The 25,292-nt window shown below is 36.4% G+C and overlaps 1 protein-coding gene across 1 annotated transcript in view; it reads right to left on the bottom strand.

Moving 5' to 3' along the window:
* Positions 1-174: 174 nt before the first annotated feature.
* STK26 (serine/threonine kinase 26) overlaps positions 175-25,292 on the bottom strand; it is a 65,451-nt gene continuing 40,333 nt past the window's right edge. The window contains exons 4-13 of the mRNA XM_031671323.2: positions 19,550-19,780; positions 12,070-12,126; positions 7,433-7,541; positions 7,181-7,338; positions 6,150-6,335; positions 4,913-5,061; positions 3,863-3,956; positions 3,376-3,438; positions 3,158-3,294; positions 175-1,953 (exon numbers count right to left, since the gene is read on the bottom strand). Of these exons, the coding sequence (XP_031527183.2) occupies positions 1,929-1,953; positions 3,158-3,294; positions 3,376-3,438; positions 3,863-3,956; positions 4,913-5,061; positions 6,150-6,335; positions 7,181-7,338; positions 7,433-7,541; positions 12,070-12,126; positions 19,550-19,780 (1,209 nt within the window). The 3' untranslated portion in view covers positions 175-1,928. The remainder of the gene's footprint in view (positions 1,954-3,157; positions 3,295-3,375; positions 3,439-3,862; positions 3,957-4,912; positions 5,062-6,149; positions 6,336-7,180; positions 7,339-7,432; positions 7,542-12,069; positions 12,127-19,549; positions 19,781-25,292) is intronic.

Below are 25,292 nucleotides of genomic sequence, written 5' to 3'. Positions count from 1 at the left end.
GAGGCAGAAAACAGGAAGATGTTCAATGCTTATTAGGATGTGAAGAGTATCTCCTGGTTTCCAATGGAAACATCTGTGTTAAAGTTCCAACAAATGCATTAAAGGGTAAAAGAGAAATAATTTAAAACAATTAAAATAACATACCATAGCCCCCTCAAGAAAACAAACATTGAGGACCATGACATTTAAATATTTATTTTTAACCCCCCCAAAACACTGAAGTATGCTTCACCGAGAAACAGTTTACAGGACTAATACCTATAATGAATAAGCAATACCACTGTCTATTCATGATGCAGTTGTGCTGTAAAGTTTCAAATAATCAATTTAAAAACTTGTTGCTTTTACTTTTAGAAAAATACTCATTTCATCCATGATATGAGGTGCAAAGTTATTACCAGACCTCTACAACTTACAAACTGTAATTGAGTTTCAGTTACATAGCAGGTGAAAATTTTAACTGAACTATTACTTCAAAATACAATGTGTTAAAAATAACTGTTACAGTATAGGCACCAATGAAAAAATTTTCTTGGCAGGTGACACAACAACTTATTCAAGTGTCTGTATTATTAAAATAAAAAAGAAGAGGTAATGGCCTCTTCGACTAAAAACTATTCTTGAACATCTTTCTTTTAACATTTGGCAATTATTCAGATTTATTAAAATGACGTGCAAAAACCAAACTGTGCAGATCAGAACAATCAAACATTAACTGTCAAAACTAATTAATATCACTAATTCTACAACTACTAAAATATAGCCCCACTTTAGGATTTAGGCAGGCATAATATATATACTGGGCTTAAATGGAAAAGATATTACCACCATAACAGTACCATAAATATAACTGAAAATTAACTGTACAGTCTAACTTACCTTTGTAGGGACAGAAATCATCCTGTACTATGTTTATTTTCATATGAATCAGAAAATACTTATTTAAATATCTTTTCAAAAATGAATAAATGATGCTTATGTATTGGAGTTATGAAGAAAAAAATGTATAAATAGTTTAGAGGACATTTTACTACCATGACAAAACTATGCTGGTGTGAGTTATATTCATACCTGTTGATCAGGTATTTAAAATCACAAGATGATCAGCTTCTTTCAAGGTCCCCAAATTTAAGCATATAATATGTGATTTGAGTTGATTTCAAAAATGAATCCTAACCAATTCCTCCAGTATCACCAAAAACCCACCCTTGGCCAAGTTGGTATTGCTTTAAATTTCCAACCATGTTAAATAAGGGTCAATTGCCTCTTCTAAAAGAGAAGGTAAATAGTGCACACCTAGAGGTACCTCTGTTGCTACATGTTGCCTATAAATGCTTCGAACACAGGGCTCTCAAATGTGATCATCACTGAACTGCCTGGAACATCAATACCAACTTGGTAGAAGAGTCCGTAGTTTTCCAGGTTTCACTTTTAAGAGACTAAAAACTTGTTTTAAGAATGTATGACTTGTTTCCACCTCCCCACCAATAGTCATTTTTAGAATATGACTGTGTTTGTTTTTTAAAAAGTGCGTTTTGAGGCTTGATGATTTACAAAAGTTGAATATTTAGGATGACTTTGAAAGACCTGTATGTTTCATGAGTGTACAGTTAACTAAAGATCAAAACATGGAAGGCATTCATCGTAGTAACTTAAGTAATTGACACCTAAAAGCAAAACTGTATCTCAACATTGACTAGAATACAGGTGAAACTATAGTATTAAAAGTTATTCCTTACAAAATAATCTCTTTAAAATATAAAGTGATAAACACCATCACAAAATAGTAATAGCTTCTTCCAAATCTTCAATGTTGCAAAGATCCAAAAGGCACGTGGAGCTCATGAGTTAAGCATTGTTAAGCTTGAAGTAGCTTTGGTGGGTTTCTCTAGGTCCATATGAAATAGAAGCCAATAACAGCACGTTTCTTAGGGGGATTCATCTGCTGAACACCTATAAAATTAAGGAAAACTGAAATAGATATACACCTATGCATGTACATATTTTTCATCTGTATGAACGCTGTATGGAACTGATTCAGCCAACCGAATTCTCTCTGTTGAGTCTCATGCAGATGTTCAAATATAAAGAAGTTCAAAAATCCCCTGTGCGTCTGATTTTACAACTTCCAATTGTTTGCAAATTGGAAAAGAGAAGGGGATGTTTCCATTAAAAACGAAGGGATTTTAAGAGGGGCTTTAGCTTATGAGTATAAATAGGCTTTATCAGCTAGAAGGATCTATGAGAGGATGCGTTTTACAGGCGGTACAGTTTGTTTCAACTTGATCCTAGAGGCATCACAAATACAAACAAATATAAAGATGCATGAAAAGTGATACAATGGGATTAAAGCTAAGGTCAGTATTGCTTTATAACTTGCTTGAGCTAAGGAGTTGTCTCTGTATAGGCATGCAGAAGTCTTGTTTAAGAAGAGAATTGAAATATTAAATATAAGAACTTAATTGAATGTAAACAAAGTTAAACCCACAGTTCACGAGACAGTATAGAAATTGAAGTCAAACATAAGAACCTTTTATAGTCTTCTTTGAGTTTATCTAAAATCTTTTCCTTAACTTTTCTTACGGGGGTTAAACTTCATGAACTTTAGCACTGAAACTATGTGAATAGCAGTGTGATAAGAGTAGTGGAAAGAATGAAAGCATTCTTAAATGGTATTTACAAGGGTCCAAATAAGAATATGCTCCATGACCTTTTGACTAGACTCCTACTAGCAGGAAAAGGGGGGGCGGAAAACCCAGGCCATTTCATTTAGTGGAAAACTACCTTGCAATGCCCGAAGATGGTAATTCCAAAAGCTAATCTTAAAGATGGATCACAAACAAGTTTTCAAGTATACAATTATTAAGAATTGACTTTGTAGGGGAGGGTATATCTCAGGGGTAGAGCGCATGCTTAGCATGCACGAGATCATGGGTTTGATCTCCAGTACCTCCATTAAATATAAAAAATAATAAATACATTAAATAAATAAATAAACCTAACTACCCCCCCAAAAAAAACAAAAACAAAATGAATTGACTTTGTTAGGAAAAGTTAAAATGACTGAATCAAGTAGGTAATTATATTATTGCATCATAAATCCACATCCAGCAGAAAATGTCAAAACAGGTTTATAAAAATCACATTTCAAGCTTACTTTTGAAATTTTTCAATTAACTTCTTCACCATTTTATCTGTGATGCCAGGACAGGCAGCTTCAGCCACGGCAATACTTTTCTCCAGTTCTTCAATTGCCTGATTCCTGCTAGCATTATTCTCATCCTGCTGTTTAAGCTGAGAAAGATCAATAGTTATAACATTTAAAGTGACTAACTTCTTAAAATAGATATCCAAAGCGAATGAATCTGTACTTACTTCAGCAAACGCAGGTGCGATTATCATAGACAAACAGCTCAGGGTTTGCACAAGATCTTGCTCCTTTGAACAAATATTATAGCTTATATACATGAAATTAAAGTCATCGTTTATGTGCATTAATTTGAATCCTTCCCCCGAAAGACCCAATACAAGGCAAGTTTCCATGCTTTCTTCCCATCACTAATTCCCATCCATCATCCAGGAGGCCTCTAACTTCTAGAATTACAACTGATATACATGATTCCACTGGGTTTAGATATCTCTAGGTAAAATGCATTTTAAAACATACCAATGGCCACTTAAATGAATTCTATGACCTTTTCTTAATTAGCCCAAAACTAGTGGCAAATGAAACATACTATGGACACAGTGAGGTAGACAGGCAGTTAGGGGTATTAACTTCTAACAATTTGGGGCCATAATAATCTCACTACATAGTTCAAAAAAGTCTATCAAGGGGAAGTGATCATCTCCATATACGTACTGCCCCATTCTGTAGTTTCTTTGGATCAGGCTTCTTTCGCACGGTGGTAAAACTCCACTCAGGATGAGTGTTGTTTTCCCTGCTGGTGGATTCCCTAAGGAGATTGCCAAAGAGACTTCTATAAGTTCCTAAATGATTCAGCTCGCTGAAAACACGAAATCAATGCACCAGACTCTGAAGAGAGAATTGTCCCAATGTATTAAAAAATCACTTGATCTCAGTTTCAGGTAGACACTACTTTCTACTGAAGAGTAGCAGTGTTTCTCAACTCTAAACGTGTACCAGAATCACGTGAGACCACCTCTTACTATCTTTAAAGCCCTGCCCCAACCCCTTCCCACTGACTAGATCAGGACCTCCTGCAGTGTGGCTTGTGAATTTTTTAAGGCTCCATGCTACTTTTAACCCCATTCAAAAGTTGGGCAATTTCTCATAAATGTAGGACTCAGAGAGTGTTATCTAAAGAAATTTGGTATTGCCTTTGGGTTGATTCAGCCAGTGGAATAGTAAATTCTGGTGTAGCCTACAGACTTTCTAGTCTAAATTAAGACATGGACTTAGAGGCTAAAATGTTAACATAAATGCTGCAGTTAAAAAACAGCACAACTGTTTAGGGGATACAAATCAGATACAGGTGAATATTTAAATGTACCTGTTTGGTACATGGCCAAGAGGTGGGAAAGGTTAGTTCTCCAGAGAGATTTTTTTTTCAGGTTGCCACCAAAGTATGAGAAGACATAGCTCCTGATCACTTTGGGCAAACTAATAGAACACTTTTAATTGAGTCTTGTTCCAAAATTTTGTAGTGTACTCAAGTATCCACTAGGGGTTAGACCGAGACCATTTAAAACTAGAGCAATTCACTTCTAAGAAAAACATGTTTCCAAATTCATTCTACTCGGATCGTGATTTTAAAAGATTCTCAGTCTAAAGTAAAACTTTAGAATACACTTTATATTTTATGCTAGAGAAAGCATATTGGATTGTAGTTAAAAGATACGCAACATTAAAATGGGCTAGCTACGTAAAAATTAAATAATTTGTACATACGAATCAGAACCCTCAGAATCAGATTCATCGTCACTGTGTCCCTCTGCCTTCCATCTCTTAAATCGATCGATCAGCTCAGTCAGATAAGAAGTCTTCTTTGAATTTTTCACAATGAATTTATGCTTCAGAAGTTCTTTAGCTGTAGGACGCTAAGGAACGAAATAGGCAGGATGCGTGAATATTTTTCTAGGCTCTTTGTGATTGCAAGGGGTGATAAGAAATCATTTCAAATATTAAGCTGAAAGGTGTAAAAGTATGTCTGTAGACCTGAGGACAACAAAAATGCTGTAGGACAATGGCTAATTCTATTTTTGAAGTGGTTTGAGGCAACCAAATTAAATTCACTACCTTGATACCAATTTGTTAAAGCCCAATAGGTAAAAGATGGCAGCAGAGAAACACACGGCAGGATTTTGATAATTAAGTAAAATTTTAAAAGCATTTCAGAATAATGCTTTAAATACTTTTATTATATTTACTGTAAATTGAAAAAAGGATGAAAACTGGCAAGGCTGTATCATTTTTATTATCTGCACACATATGACCCCCAGATTAATCCCTTCTCCATCACATATTAATTCATATTGCATCTAAATACAAATACCAGGTTCTGTGGGGGCTATTTTCCCCTATAGTATTTTATTAATATCAGAATATTCATTAGCAGCTTAAATGTAGTTAATCACACTTAGACAGTTCTTGTATATTTCTAGTTTCTAGAAGTCATCCGACAGCTTTATTTTAAAAACAGTAAAACAACCATAATCAAATTTTCCAGGTAGATGAATGGAGCTCATTATGCTTCAGGAAAAGTATACAATGTCAATGTTGGAATTTCTAAATGTTAAATTTAAAATAGTGAAATGTAAACATCTTTTCATGAAAAATGAAAACACAGCTGAATAAAAATCAACTGTGAACAGTTACACACATATCTTAATAATGACATTCTAGTAAATGAACTTTACTTCCTAAATTTCTTTCCCTCTGAAACAGGAAATGATCAACAAAATAAGGAAGAAGCTAGGGGCCACAAGAAAAAGATGCAGAGGAAGGAGAGAAGGAACTACAGATCTTGTGAACTGAACAGAATTAGCAACAGAGAGGGAAGAATCAGGTTCCTGGGATGGATCTTAAGACAGTTTTCACACGCAGTCTTCCTCACTGTTGAACAAAACCACGTTGGCTCTATGTAGATCTAATAATAGAAAACAGTAGAAATAGCATATATACTCACAAATGATGGATCTTTGTTCAGGCATGCATCAATAAACTCCTTAAAGGATTTACTAAAATCTCCGACAAGAGTTGGAGGATTATTTTTTGGAATAAGAAACAGAACTCTCATTGGATGCATATCGGAGTTCGGGGGTTCTCCCTTGGCGAGTTCAATAGCAGTAATTCCCAGTGACCAAATGTCAGCCTAAGGTAAGGAAGAAAAAAAATTACCTTGAAATTCCATTCCAACATATTGCCACAAAATAGCCTGTGGAACCGAATGGTCATACAATATTAAAATGTCTCAAGAAATGTGATGTTAATACATTTTTATTAATAGAATTCATTTAGTTAAAAAATTATCAAATTTCCCACTTCGTGCCAAGTACTGCATTCTAGGCACTGGGGATTCAGGTGGTGACTAAGACAAAAATCCCTGCTCTCAAGAGGCTTATGTTTTAGTAGGAGAGACAGATAAATAAATAATATGATGTCAGATGGTGCTAAGTTTTGTGAAGGAAATAATAAATCAGGATAAGAGAATATTGAATGATGGGTGAAGCGGCTGCAAGTTTACACAGCATGGCTAGGGAAGACTACTCTGTGTAGGTAATGTTTAAGCAGAGACCTGATTGGGAGGAAGGTTATTCCAGAGAGAGGGAAAGGCAAGTCCAAAGGTCCTGAGGCCAGAGGGTACTTGCTATGATTATGGGACAGCAATGAGGCCACTGTGGCTGAAGCAGATAGAAAACAGAGAAGAGTGATAAGAGATGAGGCTGGAGAGGCAGACAAGGGCCAGACTGTGGAAAGGCACATATGTAATTGTAAGAACTTTGGATTTTATTTCAAGTAGGAAGGGAAGCCATTGAAGGGAATAGGGTCCAAATATTACCAGCATCAAGGGAACTTATTTTTTAGCAGCAACCTCTAACATGACTCTAGCTTTAGAAATACTTTAAATGGAAGGAGAATTAAGGCAGTTTATTAAATCAGATAGTATGCTAATTAAACTTATTAAAAACAAAACAGTTTGTACAGGTAACACTTTACTTTTGAGTCATAAGCTGACTGTTGAATAACTTCAGGAGCCATCCAAAATGGTGTTCCCACAAAGGTGTTTCTTTTAATTTGTGTATCTGTCAGCTGGCCAGCAACTCCGAAGTCAGCAAGTTTAACATCTCCTTGTTCTGAGAGCAGGACATTGGCAGCTAGGAGGATAAAAGAAACGAAAAAAAAAAAAAAACCCTCAGCATCCTCAGAATGCATCTGTTTTTCTCAGGTTCATGTTAGACTTCTGTATACCTTTTATGTCTCGGTGAATTTTCTTTTCTGAATGCAGGTAGTCCAGACCTTTCAAAATTTCCTTTAGCATGGTAGCTATCTGGACCTCATCAAATGGACCAGCTCGCAGCTGAGGGGCAAAACACACACACACATACATGTAAAACTTTGGAACAATAAAGTTCAAACTTGATATTATCTTTGAAATAAGGGAATCACTTAGATATGTGAAGCAGTTCTGTTTTATTAAGCCAATCTTTAAACAAATGAGAAAAATTCAAAAGGTGAGGAAAGAGAGTTAAAAAGTTAAGTCAAGGGGTTGAAAGGGTTTTTAAATGATTAGAGTCAATATTGAAAGATAATACAAGCAGTGTTACCTATATGCCAGCTCCAAATCCTGAGGTTCTTAAATATTTATGTCAAAGATCTAAGAAATATGCTTAAATAATAAGAGAACTAGCTTTCTTTTTTTTCAGATAGGAAAAAAAGAAATCAGCTACTTAAATTTTGGCATTTGCTGTTTAAAGCTTATTAAATATTTACACTGAACTCATTTTTAGATCAGACACTCCATGAGATTTCTGCAGCAACTCAATTTGATCATATAGGTCAGCTGTAGCACAGTTCTTAGCACTTATGTATTAAAGCATAGAGCCTTTTTTGAGACTCTGATTTAAATTTTAACTAGGAATATAATAACTAAACTATTCAGACTTTCATTGTAAAAAAAAATTATCAAATCATGGAGGGATACGGGTTTTCAAATAAATGCAACACATTTCCCTTTCTTTCCCCATCCCTGTACTAAAGCCAGTAGTTCCAACTGAAATACAAGGAAAGCAATGATTAGGTTTCGGGAGAACTTGTAATGGAATATCTGAAAATCTCTCTTTAAAATAAATGGTTATTTTAAAATTCTGGTACCTCATAAAGCACAAACAGTGGACTGTACAATATTATTACAGGAAAGGGTGGGAATCTAAAGTCAGAGCTGAGGTAGAGTTCTGTTTGCTGGAAGGAGGGAAGAGGTGGTGAAAATCAAATATTGCCCACTCTGCCTCACACTGGGAGGGATTCACAACTCTTTGGCACCTTGTGTATTTCATCTTTCATGAATGCCATATTTATTCTGAATAAAGGGCACTTTCATGTTGAAATTTAACAGCTTAAAATAGAACCCATACTTCAGTCTCACCATTTAATATTAACTATGGTCTGGATATACAGTATACTCCAGGGATGTTCGTAGTTCAATAGGTGCCTTTCCTAGGTAACATTACCTATTTGCTTTCAAATATATCAACTTCTGCCCCCAAAGTTGCTATTCAAACAGCAATGATTAAAGTCATCTAAAAGGTGAAAATGGCTTATTTTTATTGATTGCTGGCAATGAAATTCTGAGGTATGATCAGATAATTTACAGACAAACATCATACTACTTGAGATTAGTACTTAGTATCACTGATCATAAAATGTTGACAGGGCTAGAGGAGGTATACCCTCAGTTACTTAGAAAATTGGGCAAGATACATATAAGGGTACTAGCTATCATTCTGAAGGATTTCTAAAGGTGGCCTGGATAATACAGAATTTTAATGCAGAATTTAAAAATATATATTTAGGTAAAAACAAACAAAAAGGGGTCCTAAAGACCCATTAATTTATCTGGTATACTTAGGTCTAATTTATAATTCAGTAAAAGTAAAATCTCACTTAAGTGGGCACTGGAGGAGGATGGGAGGGGAATCTCTGTAGCAGGGAAATGGGGATAGAACGGTGGTAGAGTTGGGTTTTTCTTGTTTATTATCAGAGAGAAGACGATCCCAAACCTTGTGGTTAAAATGTTTCCTTAGTCATGATGATAATAATCAGAAAAGGACAAATAAGGGAGTTGGAAAGTGAAGGAAGGTAAAGTAGATGGAACAGAGATTGTTCTTTTTAAAAATTTCCAATGCAACCTTGGGAGAAATGATGCCCAGATCTTGGTCCACTGTACCTGGAATGCACAACTGAACTTCTCTCCAAAGACTGAAGACCATACCATGTCTCTAATAGCTAATACTCCTGCCTCCAGGGCTGTGTGCTGGCCTTGCGTAATTTCCCTCTGTTGTCAACTGAGCATATGCAAGAGAGTGACGTTTTCTCTTTCAAAGACTGTATGTACAGTTGTGGGCCTGGGGCCGTTTCCCTCAACTCCTTTGACTTCCAACTGGCCCTAATACAGCATGTTATGTTACACTGTCTCTTACGGTTACCATGTTGTTTTCCCACTTTTTCCCTTGGTGCTCATGTTTTATTCTATTAGCTTTATTACCTGTGTTTTTGTTGTAAGCCACTGTAATTCTTATTGGAAAGAAGTAAGGTATAGTAAATTCAATAAAATAACATACAATACGCTCAAAGTCTGTTCACATACAACTAAATTTTGGGTAAGAATGGGAGGGAATCTTGAGGTACACACTACATAATGTTGACATAAATTACTAGTCATAATCATATTCCATTAGTCAGGCACCAGTTTAAAGGGATGAACACTCTCTACCCAGCATCTCTCTTGTTTTCTCCTGTCCCTGGTAACAGTGCCCTCCTCTAAGCCTAATCCTTTCTTTGGTCCCCCAAATGATAGCATTCATTTGTACAGGACTATATATGAGGAACAAATAGCACATTTTCTCATCATTTGCTCTCCCTACAAAGTCCAGTTAAATGAGGGTTATAATTAATCACAATATCATTAAATGTTAGAGCTAGAAAAGCAAAGCTAGAGAGATTACTAATTTCTTCGTTTAATATTTGAGGAAATTAAGGCACAAGTTCAATGGCAGAACTGGGATTAGGATCTCGGTCTCTTGATTTGTAGCCACTACAGGGCTAAAAACATTTTTATGTTCATTGACTTTATGCTAATTGCTATGTGTTCTATTTAGGAAGAGATCAGAATGGCAGGATGAGATTAAGATCTCACAATCATTTCATTCAGAAATTTCATAAAACTGACCAAACTACTACTGGGGATATAGATTGTATTAGTTAGGGCTGGGCCAGTGTCCAATGCTTAAACTTGCTATCTGTGATCCTGACGAAAGCCGTGCACTAGCTTTGCCAATGCCTACAAATCAGGGAAGTGACATGGCGAGCACCTTAGGGGACTGGATAAGGTAACTGTGATAAATTTGGAAAGGGCTCGTAATATTTAAAAAGTGGAATGAGGATCATGGAGCAATTGTGAGGCTTCTTGTGGAGCTAATGAAAAAACGATTGCGTAATAAAACTATGTGACAGGACAAATAGAGATGAGATCATTTAACTGCCGGGGGAGAATGAGCTCTGACTCTGAACGCATGAAGGATTATTACACAAAGAAACACCAGTTATGTTCTCTCACTAGAGAGGAGAAAGAAAAAAATGAACTTGAGCTTTAGGATATAACAATTACGTTAGACGCAAGGAAGGATTACCTAACTTAGCAACTGATTAAACTGAAATGAATTCCTAGTAGATGAGTCTCTCCATCAAGTTTAATTACCATTTCTTTAGAATGGTTTAAGTATGGTTCTGTCTAAAGGGAAGAAAATCGCTTTTGGTCATTTCTGTTCATAGGATTATTTGAGATTTTGGAGTCATTGGCAGTCAGGATGAAAGGCTTTTAAAAATATTTGATTACTTTCAGTCAGACAAACTCATCTCCACTTTAAAAATGAAGAATTAAAATATTACTTGGTGATCTTAATCATCTAACACTTTATTTTTAGAAACAGCATATAATTTCAAAGCAGAAGTATATTATATAAAAGCATATGATATTAAAGATAAAACAGAACTTAGTACGGCTTCTTTGTTTTATAGGATATCCAAGTCTAAGGAATTTATGTGTCTTGTTCACAGTCATAGATTTAGTTAAAAATAGAGCCAGCACTGTAACCTCAAACTTCTAGTGGTCCTTCTACTACACAAAGGTGTCTCTAGTCATTCCTATTGAATTTTAAATACGATGTCGTATTAATAAAGATTTTAAAGTGGGAGAGAACAACACTGATAGAATCACACTTGGGGGAAACAATCAGTGTTTCTCAGAAACATTTTGTGCGTGAACACATTTTCACGGGGTGGAAGTTTTCCCACACACTACAGGATTTTAGCAGCCTGGTCCCTGCCCACTGGAATGGCTATGGCACTTCTAAGTCACTGTGACAAAAATGCCATCACATTTCCAAGTGACCTATAGAGGGGCAGAGAGAACTCTGCAGAGAGCTGGCTCTGTAGGCCTACTTGGTCAGAACCCAAGAGCCATTTCTAGTGACAGTTACCTGAATGATGTATTTTTAAAAATGTAAGAATACTCAATCTTCTCTGGGATAAGCATGTAAAGCAAAACTCTAAACTGACAGCAACTGTCGCACACTCATTCCTAATTTCATGGCGGGGGGAGCTTTATTTTATTAAGCTATTTGTATTTCTTATATACTCTTAGAATGCCAGCAACATGCTCCATCCTGTACTACAGTTCAGTCTACACAGGAGTAGTGGTCCTGAAGAGAGACTGAACATATTAACTAAAGCAACCACATAGCTTGCCTCCAAAGCCATTGCTTACTCCAATTTAAAAAGGTGGAAGTATGGATGTGAATGTGTGTATGTAATTATTTTAAAATACTTACAAGATCCAGTGCTGAACCGCCACCCAGGTATTCCATTATTATCCATAATTTTGAACCCTGTAAAAGCCACAAAACGACTTAATAATTATAAACCTAAGCCAAATAATTATATTAACATAAATGTTAAATCTGACATACTAATGTACTGGTTCTAAAATACAGGTTTAAAATTAGTTGTTTGGAAGTCAGAGTATATTTTCCCATAGAACATTACAAATGAAAGTAAAGTTCTCAGTCTTGACTCTCCCTGAAACCTATTTAGTATATGAGATAGCTTAAAAAATTAACAAATTATTGTTTCTTCCTGTCAAACTATTAGCAATTTTTATAAAACCCAGAAAAAATAAATAATAGATTTAAATTATTATTTTGAATGATGACATTGAAAGGAAAAGATAGTTATATTAAAGAATAAGGGAGGAAATGAAGACTGTAGAAATTGTGAATGGGGTTTCTGGGTGCTTCTCATGTGATTTCAGAGTTTGAGGACACTGGAGACTGTGACTTATTTTAGTTTTTGGCTTTTGTTTTAATGTATTTTACAGCTTTTATCAGCCATGATTAATGGGGCATTTTTTGTTCATATACTCCTAGAAAGAATGCTGTCCCCTTCTTGTCTCTCAAGGTAAATGGATAAGAGAAAGGGAGTGCGTAGCTTTAAAAGCATTATGAATACTCCAGGTAGAGTTAACTTCACTGTATGTTGTACAAGAGCAAATGGAACTCATAGGGGGAACACGTGTAATTAACTTACAAAACAGGTGTATACATATACACATCATGCAGCAATATCCGATAAAAATTGGAATAAATCATTAAACATTTTTTTCAGCTATAGTTTGAAATACTGGAGACATCTCTCCATGCCATTTCATAAGTGGTATTCTCTGAATCTTTGTTGGACCACAGAATTGACTGGAAGTGGAATAGTTGGTTTTACTATACTGGCAAATAGCCAAGTTGTGAATAGACTGTGTTCCAAAAGTCCACTTTTAAGTAAGATGTTAGGAATTTGGAAAGCAAGCATTTTCCCATAAAAATAATGCCTAGGTTCCTGGAGCAGCCCCCTCCAAAAGACAACTTACCACAAAGGTATCAATAGCATGGCATAAAGAATACCAGAGGAAATGCTATTTATACCATAACAATGTTTCTAGAGGGGAAATATATTCAGTATTGTGCTTCAACTTGGGATGACAGCAACACATGTCTCACCTGTACAGTCCCAGCTATGGGATGAAGATTCTCAAGCTATTGCTGGTAGTCCTCAAACTCTAAAATCCCTGGGAAGTACTCAGGAGTTAAGTTCCATTCAAAATTTCCATGTGTCTCCATGAGGCTGGGGCTTTATTATTGGAAGAGAATAGACTCCAGTAACATGATGATGAGTATTTAAGTGACACTGTAGTGGGGGGAATAGGATGTGGCTTAGGGGTAGGGACCAGGGAGGGAGGGCTCAGTTCAATTAAGATGAAAGATCCTCCTTTCTTTCCTGACACTGACACTGCGTAGGATGTACAAGAGGAAGAGAGGAACAGTGCTCCTCCCCAATCTTGACATCCTCTCCCTCCTGTCACAGCAGGCCAGCTTGAATTTGGAGAGAAAGAGCAGCGTCCACAGTAGGAAGGAGAGGAACTAAATCCCCATAACAGTGGGAGGGGAGAAGACTCCCAGGAGTGGCATGTAACTTGTTTTCACGGATAGAAATTAGGCACCCAGAACACGAGAACTGTGAACCTGATGTGTCTTCATACTTTTTTCAACAGAGGAAAACAAGTGCTTCTCACCATGCCTTACAGCCTGAGAATTTTTTTCTTTTGCCACAGTTTGTTTCTAATGAGTAGTATATTCTACCCTATGAATTCAGAATGCTTCCCATTCACCTGACATTTAAAAGAAAAATAAAAAGCTCTTATAAAACATGTTTATCTGTTTTGCAGTTCTGCATGAATGAAAGCACCTGTTTTCCAAGTGAAAAACAATGTGTCTTTTTTTTTTTTGGTACTGATTCAAAACAGTAACTTACCAACCGTCTGCTCTTTACTAAAAAGTATTCATAGAAAGCTTAAAATGTCATTAAAGTTATGACTAAGCAACTTCCAGATCTGAAAAGAAGGCTTCCTCTTTGCAAGTGAAGTGAGCTATTCGGTAGAGCTAGGAATCTTCTGAAACAGGCAGGGAACCAAGGCTGCCTGATAGCTTTTCTGGCTGTTTCCTTCTGATTGTCACTTCTGCAGACAAGCCTCCCTGGAGGACGGTCACAGGTCCGGACATTGAGAAGACTGAGAGGGAGGCATGGGGACTGAAGGCAGGCCCGAGTGGGCACGGGCAGGAACAGTGAGCTGGGGGAGCTCCTCCCGACTCAAGGAGGCTTAAACCACACACACTCTTGTTTGTCCCTTGTTCACAGCAGGTCTTAATGAAAACACTAATCACAAACCAAACCCACCAGCAAAAAATCCAGACCCTGTGTTTGTATTCTTTTGGGGAGGCTACAGCTTCTACCTTTGATTTCTGGTAAAAGATGTTTGTGTTGGAGAATGCAAATATGTATGTTTGGTTTGTTTTTAAGTAATTTAAAAGGCTAAGATGATATTTACACACTGCTTTACAAATCCAAGAGCCAAATGACTCTAAACCGTAACCATACATCCGGCATATTTAAATATAGGAAGTTCCTGGAGGAAAAACTCCACTTCTCCACTTATAAAATGATGCACACATTTTAACAAAGAGTTGGAGGAGTAAGTTTAAAGTCCTGCATCAACATGGGTGGTCAGTTAGACGTTAGGAAATGGCTCTCTGTTCCAAAATCAGAATGCCTAAAAAGTATGTACTTCAGACTTACACTGTTTACTGGGGAGAAGTGGGGGCCTAGTGTGAACAAATCACTGGTGTCTGGAGTATTAACTCCATCACACCTGAACCAAGTTGTCTGCCACTAAAGCAGACAATTGGCCAAAGTAGGGGAGAAATGCTACTGTGGAACTTGAAATTCATTTGTTTATAGAAAAAACATTTTGAAAAAGAAACAAAGATATTAAAAATATTCATTATATGTTTTTGCAAGATTATTATTGTACCTAGATCAAGTACATGTTGAATTAAGTAGGCTGGTCTATGAATCAAATAGCCGATCATATCATTGACCACATAAACCAGCATTTATAAGTAAAATAAGCCAATCACTAAAGGGCAAATGTTGTATAATACCACTTGTGTGAGGTGCGTGGAGTGGGGAAATTCATAGACAGAAAGTAGGATGGTGGTGCCAAGGACCGTGGTGAGGAGAGAATGGGGAGTTACAGTTTAATGTGTACAGAATTTCAGTTGAGGGAGGTGAAAAAGTTCTGGAGACGAACGGCAGTGATGGTCACACAACAACTTAAGTGTACTAAGTGCCACAGAACTATATACTCAAAGTGGTTCAAATGATAACTCTGCTGGTGTATATTATTTTACCACAATAGAAAAGAAACAGAATGTAAAATTTTGCAGAACAGCAAGGGGCAGAAGAGATCATCTTGCCAGACACTTTACCACCTCGGGATCATTTTCTTCTAGTCTAGAATGTCTCATCTGTATCCTACCCTCACATCCCAACCCCTATCAAAATCATGTCAAGATCCAGTTCAAGGGGGGGAGGGGGTAGCTCAGTGGTAGAGTGCACGCCTGGCATGCATGACGTCCTGGGTTCAATGCCCAATATCTTCATTAAATAAACAAACAAACAAATAAATCTAATTACCCCCTCCCCTGCCAAGAACAAAATAAAACAAACAAAAAAACCCCAAACAATAAAAATTGCAAAACTAAGGAAAAAAAATATACAGTTCAGATGCTATTCCCTAGTTTTTGGGTTATTGTGCTTGCTGTGAAACGGGTAATATGAGACAGGTTAAGATACACTTACCTGGGGCTAAGGAGAGAGACATGAATTTAGAAGCTGTAAGGATACAGTAGGTGAGACTGACCAGGGCAAATATGCAGAATGAGAGGAATACACATGGTAGGTATGCAGTAAAGAAATATCTGCTGAATTGAATCTATATGGAGCTTCTTAGAGGTTTATCACAGGAAGTTTAAAGCTATTCTTATTTTGAGAAAAAAAAGCACTGTGAGAGGAGGAAATATTTTCCTTTTCAACTTCTTTCAAGTTTTATAAGAAAATGATAATTTAAAAAAAATTAGAGAATATTTTAGAAATATTCCAGAAACATTCACCATGCGTTGGAAATAAGCACACACACACGTACGTCTTCAGAGAAATAATGAGAAGGCCACAAAATTGTGCAGACTCTATTCTAGAATATTTTACTTCAGTCATTCAATTCTTTTTTTCAAAATAAATATCAGTAGCTGTGGTATGTGCAGAGAGGCATATTTCCTTAACATAAACAGAAATCTAAAGGCAATTTGCAGCAGCAAATAAAGACACAATTCAAATTCTATTCAATGCCTGAGTGAGCTTCATTTTAAGATTTATATCAAACTAGAAAAATATTTAAAGATTATAAAAGATTCTTCCAATATTATGAGATCAGAAGGGAAGGGTTTGCTTATTTGAGCACTCTTCATAAAGACTAACTTTGTCTGTCAGGAAAATCTGCAGTGAGCTAAAATTAAAGGAAAATACTGTGGTCATACTGATGTGTTTGTCTGGTTTTTACTCTTGTTTTTAAAAATGAAGTTATACAGTGAGCTCAGTCAAAATGAATACCTAGTACATTTCTGCATGTCTCAAGGAAAGCAGTACAACTACATACAGTTTCAGAGAACATATAATTTTCTCTCAAGTGCAATAACTTTCCCTCCAGCTTACAGTGAGGTCTTGGTTATGTCCTGTGTTAGGACAACCTGAGAAGAACCCATATCGTACTTTACTTAATTAACTTGACTCACAAAATCCCCCATGTCATCTGAAATGGAAGGATGGGCCACAGTAAGAACATAAGTCGATTGATGACACAGCTCTTTGGTGGTACTTAAAGGATGTGGCCTTGAATTACACTGACTGCATTAAACAGAACCCTGTTATATTTGATGTGATTTTCAGTTAAAAAAAATTGCAAGCCTGCGAAGTCACACTGTGTTTTAATATAAATGGAAAATAAAGAAATGGTCAATTTAAGAAAGTAACTTGAAGAAAAGGTATTAGAAGGTTATAATACCATAAGATATTTCTTTTTCTCTGTGTATATATATGTATATCCCTAAAGAGAGAATGTGTGTGTATGAATGGTATGTACACACTACATTTATTTACTTTAATGTAAATCGGTTCTGGATGTAAATAATCAATAGCAACCATCTATGAGTTTCTACAATTTTATCATGAAGTGACATGTTCTTTGAAGTAGTCTTTCTCATCATGAATTTTAATTAGTGATGGGTAAAGGAGATAAAAATAATACACTTTAATTCTCTAAGTACACATCTTGGATAATGGTTTGTATCACTAACTGGTCTGAAAACATTCTATAATCAAGACTTGGACACAACAAACTATCAGTTTTATTTATTGAAAGATTAAGCATTTATTGGGTGATATATACTATGAGGGAAATTTTTTAAAATGTGAATCTTAGGAATAAATAATACAGAGCTACAATTCACTTTCTATGACTGTATTGAATATGAATAAACAAAGACTGTAAGCAACCAATAAAAGTCAATGCCACTTCAGTACCCATTTTCAATATAATATAGACTAGCACGTTTTAAAAAGGGCTTATTAAATGTTTGAAGTCAGTTACCAAAAATAGCTTATCTGTTACAGATGCCTAAAAACAGCAAACATTCAGGTTTGCTCTAGAGTGGGTCTGGAATTACAAGGATTCAATCCAGAAGGAGTAAACCACAATGAGCAACACACACACACACACACACACACACCCCGGGTTGCTTATAACTAAGCCTGCTATGGAATTAGAAGGGAGACCTAAAACTACTGTGACTGAGTGACCACTTGTAGGATTCCTAAGAAAAAATCTGACCCTAAATAAGCTTTTTAGGAAAGAATATGAAAGCAAAATATGCCACAAAGAGTCAAGCAATTAGGTATATAATAGACTAATGGCTAACACTTAGAAGTATGTTGGATAAGGGTTACCAGCAGTATCACCTCCTCCTTGAAGCTGTTCCTTTACGCCACCACGGGAAAAAAAAATGGTAGGGGTGACTACTTGCTTATTTATGCCCCATCTGTAACTTACACACATTCAGTCACAAAATTTGCACCATTTTAGTGCAATTAGGCACTGTGAGCTTAATGGCAGGAGTAAGTTGTTCATTTTTACATCTCCAGAACCTAGTACAGTATCTGACACATAGTGACTGGCTACTATGCACTCATTCCACATTCACCTAAATCATGTAATATTAGAATAAATCAAGCTCTATAAAAAGCTAGTGAAATCAATGATGAATTTCTATATTAGTATTAACTAATATAGATCGATTGTCCTAAGGCAATTTGATTAGCAGAATGTAAAACGACAGAATTAATTTTTTGTGCAGGTCAACAGGTTGGTGGGTTATAAACACACCCTTTCGGCCTGGAGATAGATGAACAAACAAACAAACAAATAAACCCTCCCCCTTTGTAAGCCCTGAAAAACAAAGATCTAACTAATACTGCCTTCCTTTGAAAAATATCAATACAGGAATAAGTTCTTAAATTTGTAAAATAATTTAGACTCTAATTTAAGCTAGATTGTTCTAACTACTTATTGTTCACATTTCAATAGACACAAATCCAGACTTCTAACTCTGGAACCCAAGAACTCTTGGGTTTTCGTAACCAAAGAGTTTTCTGTTATGCAGTAATATCTCCATCTGCTGGAATTTTAGGTGTCTGCCAATTCCATAATCCTGGAAACTAAAAATTCAACTTTTTTTTTGGAGGGGGACAGATATTATTCTATTTAATTCCATTTCAACAAATATTTATCATGTGCTTAAGATGTGCCATATCCTGTGTCAAGTGATGTAAAAACCAAGAAAGGGTGAATTTAACTCCCTGCTGTCAAGAAGCTCATAACCTGGAGAGAAAGATGTGAAAATTACCAGCATAACCCAATGGAATAAGTGACATACTTACATATTCTATCAATTCAGAGGTTGAGACAGACTGGACCATTGAGAATAACGTGCGAAAGCCCACGGAGAAAGCTCTTTCCTGACAAAGGATATGTCTCAAGGCCCAGCTGCATTTCTGCTCATCCATCAACCCCAAAGTTCAGGTGTGGAAAAACAGTACAGCTGAGTACTGGGATGCATTTAGGATACATTCAGGATACAGCTGTGAAATCTAAAAACAGCCTATTTTGGCACTATAAATGAAGCTGAATTCTGCCTGGGGGCCAAAGACTGCCAAATCCTGATTTAAGACATTGCCTTTCAAAAAACAGAATTAAAAAAAAAAGAAATACTTATAATGAAAATACCTTATGACTTAAATAATAAGTGCACACGTTACCTTTAAATATGATCCATAGTATTTTGTTACATATGAGCTGTCACACTGACTCAAAACAGTTATTTCTTGCTGGATGTCTTCAATTTCATCTTCGGCTTCCTCAAGGTCTATGATTTTAATAGCAACCACTTGCTGGGTACGGTTATCAATTCCTTTGAAAACTTCTCCAAAGGACCCCTTTCCAATGCGTTCTAATTTTGTGAACAGTTCTTCTGGATCGGCTATATTATTCTAAGGGGGCAAGGAGAGAAAGAAAGGGAAGTACACAAATGTTTGGCATCAAATTTTTAAATGAAGGAAAATAAATCACGTAAGACAATAGTATCTTTTTTAAAAAGCATACAAACTCCCTTGATTCTCCACATGTGCTGTTAGAACAACTGTATCCCAAATGGTCAGCTAGTCCATATTCTGTTGGATCACCCCTGCTAACTGGGCTTAGCTGATCCTGCTACCACAATCTCATACAGCAAATGTTGTCTCTGGTGCATGCCAAAAGGCTAGACAGCTTTTAGAATAAAGCAGCTGACTATACACAATTTGCACATTAATGCAATGGTAGTGATACTGAGAGAATACCTAACCTAAGCTATAGGTAGGCGATTTGTTAAAATTATAACATTTTACCAGCAAAATATTACCTTTTAACTCTCTTTCTCTCTCTCTCCAACTTGACATCCTAATCGCTGCACATAAATTTCTAAACCACCACATAAACAACACAGAACACAAAAGACCCAAGAATCTACAAGTCTTTTTTCTTCTTCTTCTTTACTTGGGATCCTATCTGTATGTAATATTTTCATCAATGGCTGAAATAAGATTCTATGCTTGTATCATAATTGCTAGTACTCATGAGGAAATGGTAATATGTTGAACTTTCACAGCACATCTCACAGTGGGAATCCAAAATAAGTCAAAATTTTGCTACAATAAAATCTGAGTCAAGCGTAAGTTTTTAGGTTAACGAATGTATAGGAACAACTTAGATTTATAAATTCATGGTCCTTTCCTGATTCAGAAATATCTTTTATGTAATAGTGTGCAATTTTGAATTCAAAATTTACTCCCACAAGATAACCTTTATATCCTTACTTAAACTCATATTGCTGAATATATACTACTGATCAAGTAGAAAAAAAGATTTCTAAACCTCATAAAAGGGCATGTTATTAATTTACACTCAAATACTTAGTCTACATCTAAAACTTTACTTTGAGTTCCTTCAAAATATAGAAGGATGATATATAATTCTGATGAGCTGTCTATATTTAATTTGTCAATTGGAACTAGATTATCTGCACATTTACTACAATTTAACCTAGTCATCAATTTCGGGAGACAATTACAGAGTTAGCATATTCCCTTTTATCTTCTTTTATTAAACAAACAGATCATTAAAGTTTATTATTTTTCTCTCATCGAGTTAGTTGCACCATCATCACCAAATAGACCCACTGCTATTCCAATAAACTGCCTGCTTTTGAGTACCTTAAAAACTTATGACTTCTTTTCAATAATTTCACCAATTTTTCTTTTTGCAACCTGCCTAAAAGACAGTTTGCACAAGACCTGCTTGATTTACAAGCTTCCTCATTCTCCTTGATTGGATTCTTCCCATTGCTAAAACACACACTTCCCACGCAGTCTCTTTTTTTTTTTAACATTTTTTATTGATTTATAATCATTTTACAATGTTGTGTCAAATGCCAGTGTAGAGCACAATTTTTCAATTATACATGAACATATATATATTCGTTGTCACATTCCTTTCTTTGTGAGCTACCATAAGATCTTATATATATTTCCCTGAGCTATGCAGTATAATCTTGTTTATCTATTCTACAATTTTGAAATCTCATGCAGTCTCTTAAATATTGCAAGCTATTGGGGATTCCCACTCACCTCCCATACCCACATAGGACAAACACATCTTGAGCTGCCCACAGAGGCTTTTAAAAATAATTTAGATTTCCGTAGGTTGCAAATGTCTCTTTAATACTAACATTTTGTTATAATACCTTCTCTAAAACTTGAGTACCATTATTATTGATTGATTATTGATTATTATTATGCTTTCTTTCTTACCAAGACACTGTGATTACTATCACATAGTAGCTAACCCACAAGTTACCTCCTCTTACTTTTGGTGATGGTTCTTGTGTTTCTAGTAACTTGTGGCAAAAATACTTAACACATAGCTTGGCTCACCTCCCTATAACTTCCTAAATTCAGTGAATTTGGAAAAATCAAACAGCAAATCTTTCCATTTTTCTAATGTAACTAACTACAAAACAAATCAAAAAGTTGTAAATATACCATTGTTTAAAAAGTAGATAGTATGTAATTTCTGGTAATACACTCTGGACTAGGAAGTATATTAACTGCCTAGCAAGATTTTTTTGTTGTAAGAAACAAAAATTAAATCCTAATCTTCCTAATTCATGTTTTAAAAGGATTTGACTGAAACAGTCAACCCCAGGGAGAACACAGCTGTTCTTGCTTTCTATAATAAATGGGTTCCTAAAAGCATGTAAATCAAAGATTTAAAAATCAACTCACATTTTGCATTTTAAAGAAGCTCTGAAGTGAATCCTAACTCATGAATATAATTTAAGATTTTAAATCAAGGAATATCAAGTTGGAGAAAGAAAAAGAGAAAGATCCATCATCTTTAAAACATATTGGTATTTCCCACTCTTACATTTTAGGACTAAAACTTCTCACGCAAAACCCCAACTTCCAGAGCGGAAGGAATTATGAAAACAAGTTTTCACTAGTATAACTTCACCTCCCTGACTTCCTGCATCTGGGGTAGATAATACCTAAGTTCTAACTCCCCATTCACCATGTCACCAGCTTCTTAAACCAAAGTATCCAAAGTCTTTATCAAGATATATTCCCTTTCCATTTTTCATGCAAGGGCAAAAGTCAAGTAAATAAATGGTAAACATCCCAAGCAATGCAACTTAAAATCACCTTTATAAAGAAGCTGGCTTGCCCAATCAGTCACATCACTCTTCTTTAGAACCTCTAAGAAAATCAAGTCAGCTCCTTCTCCACCCAAAACAAATATTCTTTTAGGAATGTTAAAATTTCTAAATCTTTATATATCTATTGCCAAATTAGTTTACTACTATATCTGTGCTTGCATTGCCTTCTCAAAGCCATAGCCCAGGAAGGAGCTCCAAGTTCTACAGCAACAAAAAGGATGAGCGGCTAAATTAACGTCATACTGACTTAACAACTAATGGAAGATGATTTATACGTTCCCCACAAAAGTGGATCTGTGAAGATGAAAACCTCAGAGACCCACTTCAGGACATTCTCATTATTCCTCAACCTTCATTACCTGTTCTTTGCTTGGATTTGGACTTTTCAGCTATTGTTACAAATTTGTCTTAGTTAGAAGGTATCATCATCACTAGAACAACAATGATAACAACCACCTCTCAGTATGGGGATACCCTTAGGAAGTCCAAAAGGGAAAAACGCAAGATGACCATCTTGCTTGTCTCCTGTGGAAAGTCAGGGGCAGGTGGGAGGAAGATCAAGATGGCAGAATAAGAGAGGACGCTGAGCTTACCTCCCCCAATGAATACATCAAAAATACATATACAAGCAGAGCAACTCTTGCTGAAAACAACCCGGAGACTGACATAAAGGCTCTTCTACAACCAAGGCTGTAAACAAAGATCTACACTGAGTGGGGCAGGAAGGAAGGAAAAGAGATTCAGTTGGAACTCGTATCCCTAGCAGGGGACACACAAGAGGAGTGGGATATGATGGGCTCAGGGATCCTCTCTGGGGAATGACAGGTTCAAGGCACATATTGGGCCTGACTCCAGGAAGACAAGTCCCCTTAGCTGTTTTGAAAATGAATGGGACTCACTGGAGGGCTGTAAAAAACCACGTCTCTGCTCATGAAGAGCACACACACATGCTTGCTTACTTACTCTCAGGGAATAAGGTGGAGGAAACAGATTGAAAACTACCTGGGGCTCTGGCTGGCTTCCCGCAACTGTCACAGCATGCACCCCAGCCTGCACTGGATGCCCACTCCAGTCCATCTTGCTGCTGTTACCAAGGGAAGTATGCAAACTTAAAGAGAACGAAGATGCCTTGGATCCAATCCTGCCTCTGAACAGGGTGAAAGCAGTCATTACCAGCATGCACTCAAGGAAGCAGCAGATTGAAAACTGCCTGGGGCTCTACTGATTTGCTGAGGCTGTCCCAGCATGCCCCGGCCCACTCTGCAGGTCCTCTCCAGTTCCCCTTGTTCCAGTGCTGCGCTCCACTAAGGCAGAGGCACCACTGCCAGCGGGGAGTGTGCACACACAGAGGGAATGGAACCAGCTCAGCCCTGGCCCTCAGGGCTTCTGCTTTTGTACCTTGAGCACCAATTCCACTCCCAATGGGGTGGTGGTGGCCACTGAGCATAGGAGAAAACCGGGCAAACACCTGACTCTGGCTCTAGCCAGAATCACTTAGCCTTACACCCGAAACATTGTAAACCAACTTTACTTCAATTAAAAAAAATCTATGGAATGCAGCGAAAGTAGTTCTAAGAGGAAAGTTTATAGTGATACAGACCTTCCTCAAGAAACAAGTAAAATCTCAAATAAACTGCCTAACCTACTACCTAAAGGAATAGAAAACCCTCCTACACTGCTGGTGGGAATGCAGTTTGGTGCAGCCACTGTGGAAAACAGTATGGAGATTCCTCAAAAGACTAGGAAGAGACTTACCATATGACCCAGGAATCCCACTCCTGGGCATATATCCAGAAGGAACCCTACTTCAGGATGACACCTGCACCCCAATGTTCATAGCAGCACTATTTACAATAGCCAAGACATGGAGACAGCCTAAATGTCCATCAACAGATGACTGGATAAAGAGGTGGTATATTTATACAATGGAATACTACTCAGCCATAAAAACCAGCAGCATAATGCCATTTGCAGCAACATGGATGCTCCTGGAGAATGTCATTCTAAGTGAAGTAAGCCAGAAAGAGAAAGAAAAATACCATATGAGATTGCTCATATGTGGAATCTAAACAAACAAACAAAGCATAAAAAGAAAACAGAAACAGACTCATAGACATAGAATACAAACTTGTGGTTGCCAAGGGGGCAGAGGGTGGGAAGAGATAGACTGGGATTTCAAAATTGTAAAGTAGATAAACAAGATTATACTGTGTAGCACAGGAAGATATACACAAGATCTTATGGTAGCTCACAGAGAAAAAAATGTGACAATTAATATATATATGTTCATGTATAACTGAAAAATTGTGCTCTACACTGGAATTTGGCACAACATTGTAAAATGTCTATAACTCAATAAAAAATGTTAAAAAAAGAAACACACAAACAAAGCCTAACGTCAGCAGAAGGAAGGAAATAATAAAGATCAGAGAGGAACTAAACAAAATAGAGACCAAAAACATTAGAAAAGATCAATGAAACCATGAGCTGATTTTTTGAAAAGATAAACAAAACTCATAAATCTCAAGCTAGGCTCACCAAGAAGAAAAGAGAGGACCCAAATAAATAAAATTAGAAATGAACAAGGAGATATTACAAGTGACACCACAGAGACACAAAAAAATCGTAAGAGAATACTATGAACAGTTTTATACCAACAAATTGGACAACCTAGAAGAAATGGAGAAATTTCTAGAAACAGACACTGCCAAGACTTAACTGAGAAGAAATAGACAATTTACACACTGACC

This window comes from Vicugna pacos, chromosome X, assembly GCF_048564905.1.
Source record: "Vicugna pacos chromosome X, VicPac4, whole genome shotgun sequence".
NCBI classification, from domain to species: domain Eukaryota; kingdom Metazoa; phylum Chordata; class Mammalia; order Artiodactyla; family Camelidae; genus Vicugna; species Vicugna pacos.
The sequence above is the reverse complement of the archived record's forward strand: the minus strand, read 5'-3'. Positions and strand labels throughout refer to the sequence as shown.